At 45.2% G+C, this 13,145-nt stretch overlaps 1 protein-coding gene across 1 annotated transcript in view; it reads left to right on the forward strand.

Moving 5' to 3' along the window:
• LOC132573656 (lipase member M-like) overlaps positions 1 to 13,145 on the forward strand; it is a 38,950-nt gene that overhangs the window by 10,096 nt on the left and 15,709 nt on the right. The window contains exons 3-5 of the mRNA XM_060241280.1: positions 3,403 to 3,601; positions 7,464 to 7,573; positions 9,978 to 10,114. Coding sequence (XP_060097263.1) covers positions 3,403 to 3,601; positions 7,464 to 7,573; positions 9,978 to 10,114 — 446 coding nt within the window. The remainder of the gene's footprint in view (positions 1 to 3,402; positions 3,602 to 7,463; positions 7,574 to 9,977; positions 10,115 to 13,145) is intronic.

Raw genomic sequence — 13,145 nt, forward strand, 5'->3', positions numbered from 1 at the left:
AATTATTTCTGGCTTAGAATGCACATTGCATTTTGAAGATATGAAGATATGATGTTGCCAATATTTTATTTATCCATCTAAAACTCCAATGACTAATATCATCAACTGATATTAGCACCAGACTGTTTTAACTGTTTTAATTGTTTATTTTAAAGTATAATGCAATGTATGTGAACTGTTCTGATTTTACTGGTTGTGAGCTGCCCTAAGCCTGCTCCAGCGGGGAAGGTGGGATATAAATCTAATAAACTTAAACTATGGTATTACATTTTTGTAATGAACAGATATGGAGGTTGATTTACATCCAGCAAAATATCTATTGCTGATGGGAGATCTTCTCTGTCCTTCAGTTGGGTTGGTGGTGTCTGTAGTTTACATTTGGGAATCTCTCTCTCTCTCGGCTTGACTTCGCGAACGAAGATTTAAGAAGGGTGCAGTAGTCCACGTCTGCTGCAGGCTCGCTGATGGCTGACAAGACCAATGCGGGACAGGCAGGTCCGGCCACAGTGGCTGCAGGGAAAAATCTGATTTGGGGTTGGTGCTGTAGCAGTGCGATTCTTCCTCAATCTCCTTTTGTCCTCAAGACCAGCTATGTGTGCGTTCTCAAAGGAAGAGACAGCCTGGTGGATGGTGTGCCTCCATGCTTTGCGATCTGAGGCTAGGTCAGACCACTGGTGATGGTTGATGCGACAGGTGCCAAGGGATTTCTTCAAGGAGTCCTTGTACCTCTTCTTTGGTGCCCCTCTATTTCGATGGCCGGTGGAAAGTTCGCCATACAGAGCAATCTTGGAAAGGCTGTGGTTTTCCATCCTAGAAATATGCCCTGCCCAGCACAGCTGCGCCTTCAACAGCAGTGCCTCGATGCTTGTAACCTCCGCCCGCTTGAGGACTTCAGTGTTGGTCACAAAGTCACTCCAGTGGATGTTGAGGATGGTGCGAAGGCAGCGCTGATGAAAGCTTTATAAACATTGATCTTTGTGCCTTTTTTCAGATGCTTGTTGCTCCACACTCTTTTGTGCAGTCGGCCAAATGCACGGTTTGCCTTTGCCAGCCTGTTGTCAATCTCCTTGTCGATCTTGGCGTCTGAGGAGATGATGCACCCCAGGTAGCTGAACTGCTGGACTGTCTTCAAAACTGATTCACCCACAGTGATGCAGGGAGGGTGACAATTTTCCTGGGGTGCAGGCTGGTGGAGAACTTCTGTCTTCTTCAGACTAACTTCTAGGCCAAGTAGCTTGGCAGTCTCTGCAAAGCAGGACGTCATATGCTGCAGAGCTGATACCGAGTGGGAGACGAGTGCAGCATCATCAGCAAATAGTAGCTCTCGGATAAGTTTTTCCATTGTCTTGGAGTGAGCCTTTAGTCGCCTCAGGTTGAACAGGCTGCCATTGGTGCGATAGCGGATCTAGACACCATCGTCATCATCTAGCTCTACTGCGTCTCTTTGAAGCATCATGCTGAAGAAGATCGTAAAGAGAGTTGGCGCGAGAATGCAGCCTTGCTTTACACCTGTGCCTATTGGGAAGGGCTCCGAGAGGTCATTGCAGTGTCTGACTTGGCCTTGCTGGTCTTCATGTAGCTGGATGATCATGCTGAGGAACCTTGGGGGACATCCTAAACGTTCCAAGATTTGCCACAGGCCTTTCCTGCTAACGGTATCAAAAGCTTTGGTAAGGTCGACAAAAGTCACATATAGACCCTTGTTCTGTTCCCTGCATTTCTCTTGGAGCTGCCTGAGAACAAATACCATGTTGGTGGTGCTCCTGTTAGCTCTGAAGCCGCACTGGCTCTCTGGGAGGAGTTCTTCTGCAATGCTGGGCACCAGTCTGTTCAGGAGTATTCTGGCAAGGATTTTGCCTGCGATGGAGAACAGGGTTATCCCCCGGTAGTTGGAGCAGTCTGACTTTTCCCCTTTGTTTTTATGTAGAGTGATGATGATTGCATCGCGAAAGTTCTGTGGTAGTTTGCCTTGTTCCCAGCAGGTGACAAGTACTTTGTGAAGTGTGCTATGTAGTACTGTGCCCCCATGCTTCCAGATCTCTGGTGGGATTCCATCAACTCCCGCTGCCTTGCCACATTTCAGTTGCTTGATGGCTTTAACAGTCTCTTCTAGGGTGGGAATCTCATCCAACTCTGTTTTCACTGGTTGAAGTGGGGTGAGGTGGATTGCTGAATCTTGAACTACGCAGTTGGCACTGAAGAGAACCTGAAAATACTCCGACCACCGGTTCAGTATGGATACCTTGTCTGTGAGGAGCACTTGGACGTCTGCACTATGCAAGGGACTCTGAGCCTGATATGATGGGCCATATACTGCCTTCAGGGCTTCATAGAACCCTCTTAAATCACCAGTGTCTGCACACAGCTGGGTTCTCTGTGCAAGCTTGGTCCACCACTCGTTCTGAATGTCTCGAAGCTTGCGCTGGAGGTTGCTACATGCAGCGCGAAAGATTGCTTTTTTCCCAGGACAGGAGGGCTGAGCAGGATGGGCTTGGTAGGCAGATCTCTTTTTCGCTAGTAATTCTTGGATCTCTTGATTGTTCTCGTCAAACCAGTCCTTGTTCTTCCTTGTGGAGAACCCGAGGACTTCTTCAGAGATCAACAGGATGGTAGTTTTTAGGTGTTCCCAGAGTGCTTTTGGAGAAGGGTCTGTGGGGCAACTGGGGTCCTCAATTCTTGACTGGAGTTTTGCCTGGAAGGCAGCTTTAACTTCGGCTGACTGAAGGTTGCCAACCTGAAGCTTCCTCCGAGGGATACCTCCTCTCCTGGGTGTGGGTTTAAAGTGAAGACGGAGATTGCAGCGTACAAGACGATGATCCGTATGACATTCCGCACTGGGCATTACTCGGGTGTGTAAGACATCTCGAAGGTCTCTCTGGCACACCAGAATATAGTCGATAAGGTGCCAGTGCTTGGACCGTGGGTGCATCCAGGTTGTCTTCAGGCTGTTCTTCTGCTGAAAGATAGTGTTGGTGATGGTGAGCTGGTGCTCCGTGCAGAATTCTAGCAGGAGGAATAGTGTTCTAAGTAAACTCATAATTCCAGGACTCTCCACATAAAGCCTTAAATTTTCCTCCTTTGGGGTTCCTAAACCCACTTAACTGGTGGCAGCTGCTTCTTTGGAAGAGGTCCCCTTCTCTTTTCTCTTCCCATCTCCCTCTATTTTATCCTAAATATGGCAGTGGTACCAAGACACTGCCATATTCAGGATGCCTCAAATTAAAGGTTAATGCTGTAAGTCACCTGGATTTAGATTTTGAATAAAGGAATTCTGAATTTCAGTGGCAACGCTAGTCTTAGGGCATCATTGCAGGCCATTTTTCTGTCCCAGACTTATAAGAAAAATTATTAGCAGAGACACGTTCCTGAGACTGTATCATGCTCCCATTCTGTCTCTTCCAGGACATAACCCACCTGTGCTAATTGTACCTGGTGTGCTTGCTGACAGTAGATGCTGGATTTTAAATCCTCCCAGCAACAGTCTAGGATTTGTCCTAGCAGATGCTGGCTATGATGTTTGGCTGCTAAATTGCAGAGGGTCAAGCTGGTCTAGAAGACACCAGAACATGTCAATTGAACAAGAAGAATTTTGGGATTTCAGGTGAGTTTGGAGAACAATCTGGAGGTTGGATAGATTGCAATCTTTGTTCTGAAAGCTATGGCAATCTTACATTGTTTTCACTTTGAATCTCATGGCACTTTTAGATATTTTTATTCAATGTATAAGTTTTTGTGTGCTTTATTCAATGTATAAGCTTTATTCAATGCATAAGCTTTTGTGTGCATGTACATTTCTTCAGATACATTGAAATAGAACTTAGCAGTTCATACATAAAGGGAGAGGGTGAGCAGCAATTTGCATAAAACACAATGAAGATGTTTAACAGATGAAAGGACCAAACAGGAATAGGAAGCTTAGTTTATATGGTTACCATTTGTTTGGATTTAATTCCCATATATTTCCTCTCAAGCATGGATGCAACTAACAGCATTCTTTTATTTAAGATGTGGTAATTGCTTATGGAGTTTTATATTTTCTCTGTCACCAGACCAGAGAAATACATTTCAATCTACAATTCCAAATTATATGATATTCTATTGTTCATTGCATTACATTACTATCACTATTCCAATTTACTATTCCAAATAAGAAATGCACTAAAATAAAGAGGATGTATAGTCCTTCTTGGTGACAATACAGATATAAGGACTGAAATTAGCATTTGTAGTGAGATAAGAAACCAGTAACCCTGTTAAGTCCTGGGGAGGTTGTTCCCAGTGTTGTAAGAGCTTGTAATTCAGCAATTTACCTTTCCAGTCTGTTCCTGAAGTTCCTTAGCAATAAAACAGCTACTTAGAGGTCACCTACTTAATGTCCTGGAAGACTGAAATGTTCTCATACAAGTTTCTCAATTTTGTGATTCTTAATGTCAGATTTGTATCCATTTATCTTTTGGGGTAGGATTTAACCTGTTTGCCCTATGCGGAAAATGGAAGGACATTGTTAGCATATAATGACATATATGCAATGTTAGAAGATGGGCAAGTGAATGAGTGTGAGATGGAGGTGTTGATGTTGTTAGGTCCAGTGATTGCATTGTCTGGGTGTATGTGGCAGAAAAGTTGGCATCTGAATTTATTGTAAACTCTGGTACCAGTGTCCATGTTGAAGTTAGATGTTGTATTATTATGGGTGAGTTGTTTAAGACTGGGGGTCTGTCTGTGTGTAAGAAAAGGTCTTCTCCCTTGGTGCTTGTGAAAGAGAATATAATTATTTAGTTGAGGTTTTTAAGTCATTGATGATGCATTGGGCTGGCAGGGGGGATCCCCTCCTGATATTACAAGCCGCTCTAGGGGCTTCTGGGGAAACTCTATGGTTTCCCCAGATGCTCTAGCAATTTGGAAGAGAAACTCTATGGTACTATAGAATTTCCCTCCCAAATTTCTAGAGTGAGCCTGGCAAAGCAAGTTGTAATGCAGAAGGAAGCAAGAGAGAGGGAGAAGGAAGCAGACCTGTTCAAGGGCTTGATAGGAGCCTTCCAAGGGCCTGATTCAGCCCCTAGGCCTCATGTTTAACACCCCTGATTTAGGTGATAAAAAGGATTCTTTTACTGCTTGCAATTTTCCAGTACTAGGTCAAACAAGATTTTCTGATTCTTGAGACTTTGCAAAAGATTTATGATAAATAAGCAGGACCCCACAAGGACTTACAGGAGGCATCTCATTCCCCCTCCCCAACAATATCCTCTTTCCCTTTACTGAAAGCCCCATAGCCTTTCCCCTGTTCCTGGTTCCTTCTCTCCTTCTAGAGTTACTAAACTGGAGATCTCTTGGAATCACAATGGATATCCCATCTACAGAGATCGATTCCCCTTAGGGTGGCCACCTTCAAATTAGGAAATTCCTGGAGATCTGGGAGGAATGGGAGGGTGAGATTTGGAGATTGCTTCAGTGTTAGCAGGATATAATGCCATGGAGTGTACCTTCCTTCCAAAGCATCCATTTTATTTATGGGAACTGATCCCTGTTATCTGGAGAGCAGTTGTAACTCTGAGTGATTTCCAGTCCCCAGTCACCATGTACTTTTAGAGCTCCGGCAGGTTTAGAAACCTGCAAACAGGTCCATTTTTAAAATGTGTGCCTTTAAAGCTGAGCAGGAAACAGGAAACGGGAAGCGCTTCATGGGAAAGGGTCAGTAACAGTTTCATCAGAGAACAGCCCCGCCCTTTGTTTTGCTTTCGTTTTCAGAGCAAGTAAAGTTGTGCAGGAACCAGACCCAGTAAGTGTTTGTGTGTGAGAGAGAGGGAGGGAGGGGGCAGGGGATTCCCTGGTTTGGAGGCCCTCCCCCCACTTTAGAAAGCGGGGAGGGGGGAGGGAAATGTCTACTGGGCACTCTATTATTCTCTATAGAGAACATTTCCCATAGGGAATAATAGGGAATTGATCTGCAGGTATCGGGGGCTCTGGGGGGGCTGTTTTTTGAGGTAGAGGCACCAAATATTTAGTATAGCATCTATTGCCTCTCCCCAAAATACCCTCCAAGTTTTGAAATGATTGGACCAGGGGGTTCAATGTTATGAGCCCCAAAAGAAGGTACCCCTATCCATCATTATTTCCTATGGAAGAAAGGCATTTAAAAAGGTGTGCTGGCACTTTAATTGTGATGGCCAGAACTCCCTTGGGGTTCAATTATGCTTGTCACACCCTTGTTCCTGGCTCCACCCCCAATGTCTCCTGGCTCCAACACCAGAATCTTCAGGTATTTCTTGAATTGGACTTGGCAACCCTAACCACAAGACATAAGTTTTTTTTTTTAATTTGTATTCAGATAGAAGGTGCGTGGCTGAAATTTATCTGTCTGGGTCAGCGTTTGGAGGTGCTTTCTGAGGTAGTAGCTGGTATGATGCATTGGGGATGCCAGCCTCCAGGTGGGGATCTCCTGTAATTACAGCTCATCTTCAGAACACAGAAGTCAGTTCCACTGAAGCAAATGGATGCTTTGGAGGGTGAACACTATGGTGTTGTACCCCATTGGGGTCCCTGACCTCCCCTGGCTCCACTTCCAAGTCTTCAAGAATTTCCCAACCTGGAGCTGGCAACTCTACACCCCCATCCATGACTTCAGAGAAAGTTGAGAGTTTGGGGAAGTACCCTGAAAGTGACACCACAGGAAGGGGTGGATTTTTGGTGCAGGGTGCTGGAAGTGACGTTGTTGGAAGGCGTAGAGTTTGGGAAGTGACATTAGTTGATTATTGGCCTGGAAGTGACATCACAGAATGTGACATCATAAAGTCTCCTGGCACCATCCCCAAAGTCCCCATATATTTTCTGAGTCAGACTTGGCAATCCTATCTTTTTAGCTGCATTATGGTCAGCTCCTAATTTGAGGATTGTGTTATTAATATAATTTTGGACTCTTTGTTTTGCATGCTTTTATCCCTTGGCTTAGATCACCAACAAAGATTCTGCAGAGGAAGGCAATGGCAAAGTACCTCTGCTTTTCATTTGTCTTGGAAAGTCCCTTGGTGGGGGGTCACCAGGAGTCAATTGTGACTTGATGGCATGTTTATTTATTTATTTATAAATCTGACTTATAGACCACCCTCCCCTGCAGACAGAGCTCTTGGATACTATTGTTATTATTTGCTTTTATTATTTGCCTGCTTTATAGTTGTGAGCTGTTTGAGTAGGTCTAGAGACATGGCATACAACATAGTTTCCTTTTTTTCTAATATACTGAAAGCGGTAATTCTGTTAGTGGAACTGAACATCAAAAAGCAACCTACCTTATTACTTTCTTGAGCCAGTTTTGTAGATTGATAAGCCCTTGGAGTGGGTCAGAAACTTTGGATTTTTCTTTTAAATTTATTTTTTCCCAATTAAAAATATTACTGTGGTGTTAGTGAAAGGACTAGAAGAGTATAAGTCAATTCAGCTGTCATTTGTGCATCCATTTATTACAGTTTTCATGAAATAGGGATTTATGACGTTCCAGCTGGAATTAACTTTATCTTGACGAAAACGAAACAGGAGACACTTTATTTTATTGGCCATTCCCAGGGTGCCTCATTGGGTAAGTGGAAAGGAATGTAATGAAATGGGTTTCATCTTCTATGCTTGACATCCTAACATGTTAAATCCTGTCATTCAAGAAACTATTAAAAAGAAAGCAAAGTTTATGCTCAAAAAGAGATGGCAAGTCTGGGACTGATTAAACATAGGACAGGATATGATCACCAAATTTTGGAGCAGGCATGTGAAAATCTCCCCCTGCCCCATACAGCTGCTCTCTGAATGGCAAAGATCAGTTTTCCTGAAGAAAATGTCTGATGCAATGACAATATACCCTCTCCTACACAAACTCCATCTTTCCTATGATCTGCCCTTACAATCTCCAGGAATTTTCTAATTTGAATTTGGCAACCCACAGACAGGACCTGATTATATGATTGGAAGGTCTAAGTTCTGAGACTATCTCTCTTCAGAGATTTCTTTTTGGAAGAAATTCTAATTCATCTTTCTGAAATACTATGTAGGAATTGCATTTTGAAACAACTGACATACAGTGAATCTAAATTGGAATTTTCCAAGGATTAATATTTTCCAAGGACTAATACTTCATGCAGACTAAAAGTATTAATGTTGGCTTGGTGCTCTAGATAGATGGAGATTAAAGAACTCCAAACCAACATAAATAATTAGTCTGTATGTAATTTTACAGCAGGCCTTTTCATATCTGCTGAATATGGCAGTGGGGGGGAAATATGGGAAACAAATGGCATCCATTGATGGTGTCTTGATAATCTTTTACAAAACTATTGAAAACAAACAAACCTGCTCAAATAGAAATGGCAAGCCTTAAATGTAGGATAATGCAGGGTTGCCAGCCTCCAGGTAGGACCTGGAAATCTCTCAGAAGTACAGTTGCTCTCCAAGTGAAAGAGATCAGTTTCTCTACAGCAAATGGCTGCTTTGGCGGTAGACTCCATGACATTATATCCTCCAAGGCATTATACCTTCTCCCCCCAGATAGCCAGTTTGGTGTAGTGATTAAGAGCACAGACTAATCTGGGAGAACTGGGTTTGATTCCACACTTCTTCACATGCAGCTGTTGATGTGACTTTGGGTCACAAGTTCTCTCAGAGCTGTTTCTCTCAAGGGCAGTTTTCAAAAGAGCTCTCTTAACCCCACCTACTTCACAGCGTGTCTGTTGTGGGGAGGAAAAGGGAAAGCAGATTGCAATGTGCTCTGACACTGCAAGTGAAGAGAAATCTCCTCCTCCTCCTCCTCTTCTTCTTCTTCCCCAAACTCTACCTCTCCCAGGTGCCAGCCATCTTCCTAAAGTACTGCATAGGAATTGCAACTTGAAAGAACTGATGTAGAATGAATCTAAATGAGAATTTTCCAAGGACTAGTACTTCATGTAGGCTAAAATAGGAAGCAATTAAGATGTTCAGGAACTGAACCTCAAAACTAATATTTAGCCTGTATTTATTCTTTCAGCAGGCCTATTTCATACGGCTGGCCATATAGTCCACTTTGGTGGGCAACCTCCCAACCATTGTCTTGCTCCTCCACTACTGCTCCATATGGCCATAGGAGAAAATGGGTGGTGGTGAAATGGCATAAACTGATGTTATGATTTCACTTTCAGCTGCATAACCCAAAGTGGTATCACCATGTCACAGGACACTTTAAGATTCACTCATATGCTATGGTAAAATGGCAAATTATAGAGCACAAAACCCACAGAATTTCAAGTCAATCCTAGAGCATCCACAAATGCAGTGTTATCACTTCTAGTTATGAGGCCAGAACCAACACCATTTGGGTAAGTCCTTCCCTCACTAGTCTCCTGCCCTGCCTTGTTTCCCTTGGCTGGCAACCCTACCTACAAGTCAACAAGCTAAAGTGATGCCATCTTCCTCATCTTAACTAGTCTGTATCTGTGATGCACCCCATACTGTCATTTCTGGTACAGGAATGTCAGTTCTAAGCAGTAGGCAACACAGAGAGCAAGGATCAACCTTGCACCATACTTGAAAAGAATCAGAAACCTATGAATTGAACTTCATAAGAGTGTACAATTCCCATCAGTTCTATGATTGCAAGACTTTATTCATGATGCGTTTGAATGAACAGGAGCTGGGGGATAGGTGGCGATGCTGTCATTGATACTTGCAAACTGCACAGGATTATTCTATTACTTGTCTTGAGCACTCCTGTGCAAAGAAGTACCCCGACTGAAGCCACAATGCACACGCACAAAATCATAGAGAAAAGTGCAAATGGACAGAACCTTTTGAAAAGGAGTATTATGCTACTGCTAATAGTAAAACAAAAGGTGAGGGGGGTAAAATGGGTAGAGATATGTTTAAATAGTGCTCTCTGTTAAGGGCGTTAAATTTTGCAGAGAGGCCACTGTAAAAAAAATAAATTAATTTAAAAAGTCCTTTAAAAACCTTTCTCTTTGCAGGTCTGATTGCCTTTTCACTCTTGCCAGAGGTTGCTAAAAAGGTCAAGCTCCAAATGCTCTTTGGTCCTACCTATGTACTGAAAGACAATAGAAGCCCTTGCATGTTATTTCTGTTACTTCCTGATGGTTTCAAAACGGTAGGTGTTTCTGATTTCCCCCAAATGTTTCTCATTCTGTCCCCCCCCCCCCTTATACAAGAGCCAGTTTCTAATGACAGTATTTGTGATTCATGTGGGGAAAAATAAGAATGATTCAGAAGATTTGGTGTTTTGGTGTTAACCTTTAAAGCCTTGAACAGTCAGGGACCAAGAGACCACCTCCTCCAGTATGTCCTCAGGAGAGTGTTCACATTCCCTGGATAACAATCTGCTAGTCATCACTGGCACCAAACATATCCGGCGGTCCTCAACCAGGGCCAGGGCTTTTTGAGTCCTGGCAGGGCTGGCCCTAGACTGTCAGGCACACTAGGCAAGGCTAACTTTGGGTGCTCCTTCTGCACTGACAGCATCACCAAGTCACATGGGGAGGCATCCAGTTTGGTGCCCCTAGAAGACTGTTGCTCTGGGTAATCACCTAGTTTGCCTAGTCCCGGCCCCAATCTGGTGGAACTCTCTGCCATACACGTCAGGGACTTGTGTGATCTGATGCAGTTCCACAGGATGTTCAAGGCAGAGATGTTCTGCCAGGCCTTTTGATGAGCGCAGTGATGGTTTCCATTCTGACTGGTATCCTCCCACAATCTCCTTTCCTTCAGACTGTTTCCCATCCCTCTACACCCATGAAGTGGCTACAGTCCAGAATTAAGGGATAATTCTGTCATTAGTATCTTCACCACTTGATGTTAGTCTGCTGCAGAAATTTCATGTTCTTGTTCTTAACTTTTTAATGTTTATATTATGCTGTATATCACCCAAGGCCTTGCAATAACAGGTACTGGGCGATTCATAATGTTGTGTCTGGCATTCTTTCTGGAAAGTACAACACAGCGCGCCTATGGGTGGTGCCTGGAAGGGACAAATGCAACCCGCCTATGGCGATCTGTGGTAGGAAGTTTAACTGGCCAGGATTGGACCTGACCAGGAAGAAGGTTGTTCTGGGAAATGTATATAATGGGGGACCCTGCCCCGCCATGTTGTCTTTGTGATGTACTCGCTAAAAAAGCATATTGCCATCTGAATGTCTCTGACCTCAGTACATTACACTGGTGACGAGGATGGGATACCGGTGAGCAGAGAGCAGCCTCCAGTCACCCGCAAGTCCTGCGCTCCGAGCTCTAGTGCTTCCACGGTTGAGGCCATGGCTACTGCTCCCGGACAAACCCTACCGGCATTCGATGTCACCCGGCCCGACTTATGGGAATCATGGGTGGACCAGATCAACTACTACATAGAGCTGCACAAAATGGAAGCAGTGGCAGAGAAGAAAGTGCTTATCCTGAGTCTATGCGGGGTGGAGACCATCCAGCTAATGAAGTGACTCATCGCACCGACCACCCTTGCAAGGGCCATCTACGACCAGCTGGTCAAGGCAATGATGAACCACATGGCACTACAGCCGTCCTGTCTCACATGCAGGCACACATTCTACACGCGACAGCAGGGACAAGCTGAGTCCGCAGCCGAGTATCTTGCAGAGCTCTGTGGATTAGCCCTGAGATGTGATTTCATGGGGGACCTGGAAGAGATCCTGCTGGACCACTTTGCAGTTGGCATCAGGGAAGAGAAAATGTGCAGAAAGTTGCTAGCATACGAGGACAAAGACATCAACCTCACGAAAGCACTTCAACAGGCAACCGCCTTTGAACAGACGCACACCAGCCCTTCCGCAAATCAGGCTGTCATCTTGCATGCCGCCAGCAATGCAGTGGGCTGAAAACACCAAACAAACCACAGGCAAGCACCAAGTGCGGGACCCACACGAGCGCCGAGACTGCCCCTACCGCAATGCAGACTGCAGAAAAGTGGGCCACATCGTTCGAGCTTGCAGGGTCAGAACCAACAAGAGGCCCCAGTCCGTACACCATGACTCGACAGACGCACACATGACGGCCTCAAACAGCATCCTGGGAATGAACTTGCCCCTAGACACCCCTGACAAGGTCAAAGTGCAGGTCTTGATCGAGGGGGGTCCCTGCCTGATGGAATTGGACATGGGATTCTCCATCTCCATAATTTTGGAGGAGACCCTCAGTAAACTCTGCCCCCACAACCGGCCAGCCCTACAGCCTGTGGAGTTCATATTGTGGGACTTTCAAAAGAATCCAGTGCAGATCATGGGGTGGGCCAGAGTTAGGGTGGAGTTCAAAAATTTTAAAGGGGTCCTGGACATACTTGTGGTGAAGCACTGGCTCACTGCCTTTTTGGGATTGGCTTGGTTTAAGTCCTTGAGCATCAAAATTGTGGGGGCGGACCCCATGCAGGCCCACAATTTCGACCAAGTGTGCCAGGAGCTCCTGGAAGTATTCAATGAGGCTCTGGGAATCTACAAGGGGCTATCTATCGCGCTGCAGCTGGACCCCATGGTTAGGCCCTTAAGGCTGAAAGCTCTGCGGGTTCTGTTTGCACTTAAGCCAAAAATCGAAGCCGAACTGAACCACCTTGTGGCCCAGGGGGTGCTAGAGCCTGTCTCCCACGCCACTTGGGAAATCCCCATAATCACCCCAGTCAAGCTGAACAGGGACGTGCACATCTTTGCAGACTACAAATGCACAATAAATAAAGCATTGCAGGACCACCCATACCCTGTTCCAGTGGTCAGCCATGTCCTCACCTCTCTGGCCGGCTCTTAAGATTTTTGGGAAGCTGGATTTGGCCCAAGCATACCAACAACTTCCGGTGGATGAGCAAACGGCTGAGGTTCAGACCATCATTATGCACCGGGGGGCTTTCAAGGTGCGGTGGCTACAATTTGGGGTCAGCGTGGCTCCGGGAATTTTCCAAAGCTTAATGGACTCTCTCCTTAAAGGGATTCCCAGAGTACAACCCTTTTTTGATGATGTTCAGATAGCAGCACCCGATGCCGATGAGTTCTGCTGCTGCCTTCGAGAGGTGCTCCACCATTTCCAGAATGAAGGTCTCAAGGTGAAGTGGGTGAAGTGCTCACTTGGGGTGCCAAGGGTGGAGTTCATGGGGTTTGCGGTGGATGCCGCGGGAATTCACCCAATGGCCG

Source organism: Heteronotia binoei, chromosome 6 (assembly GCF_032191835.1).
Source record: "Heteronotia binoei isolate CCM8104 ecotype False Entrance Well chromosome 6, APGP_CSIRO_Hbin_v1, whole genome shotgun sequence".
Lineage (NCBI taxonomy): Eukaryota > Metazoa > Chordata > Lepidosauria > Squamata > Gekkonidae > Heteronotia > Heteronotia binoei.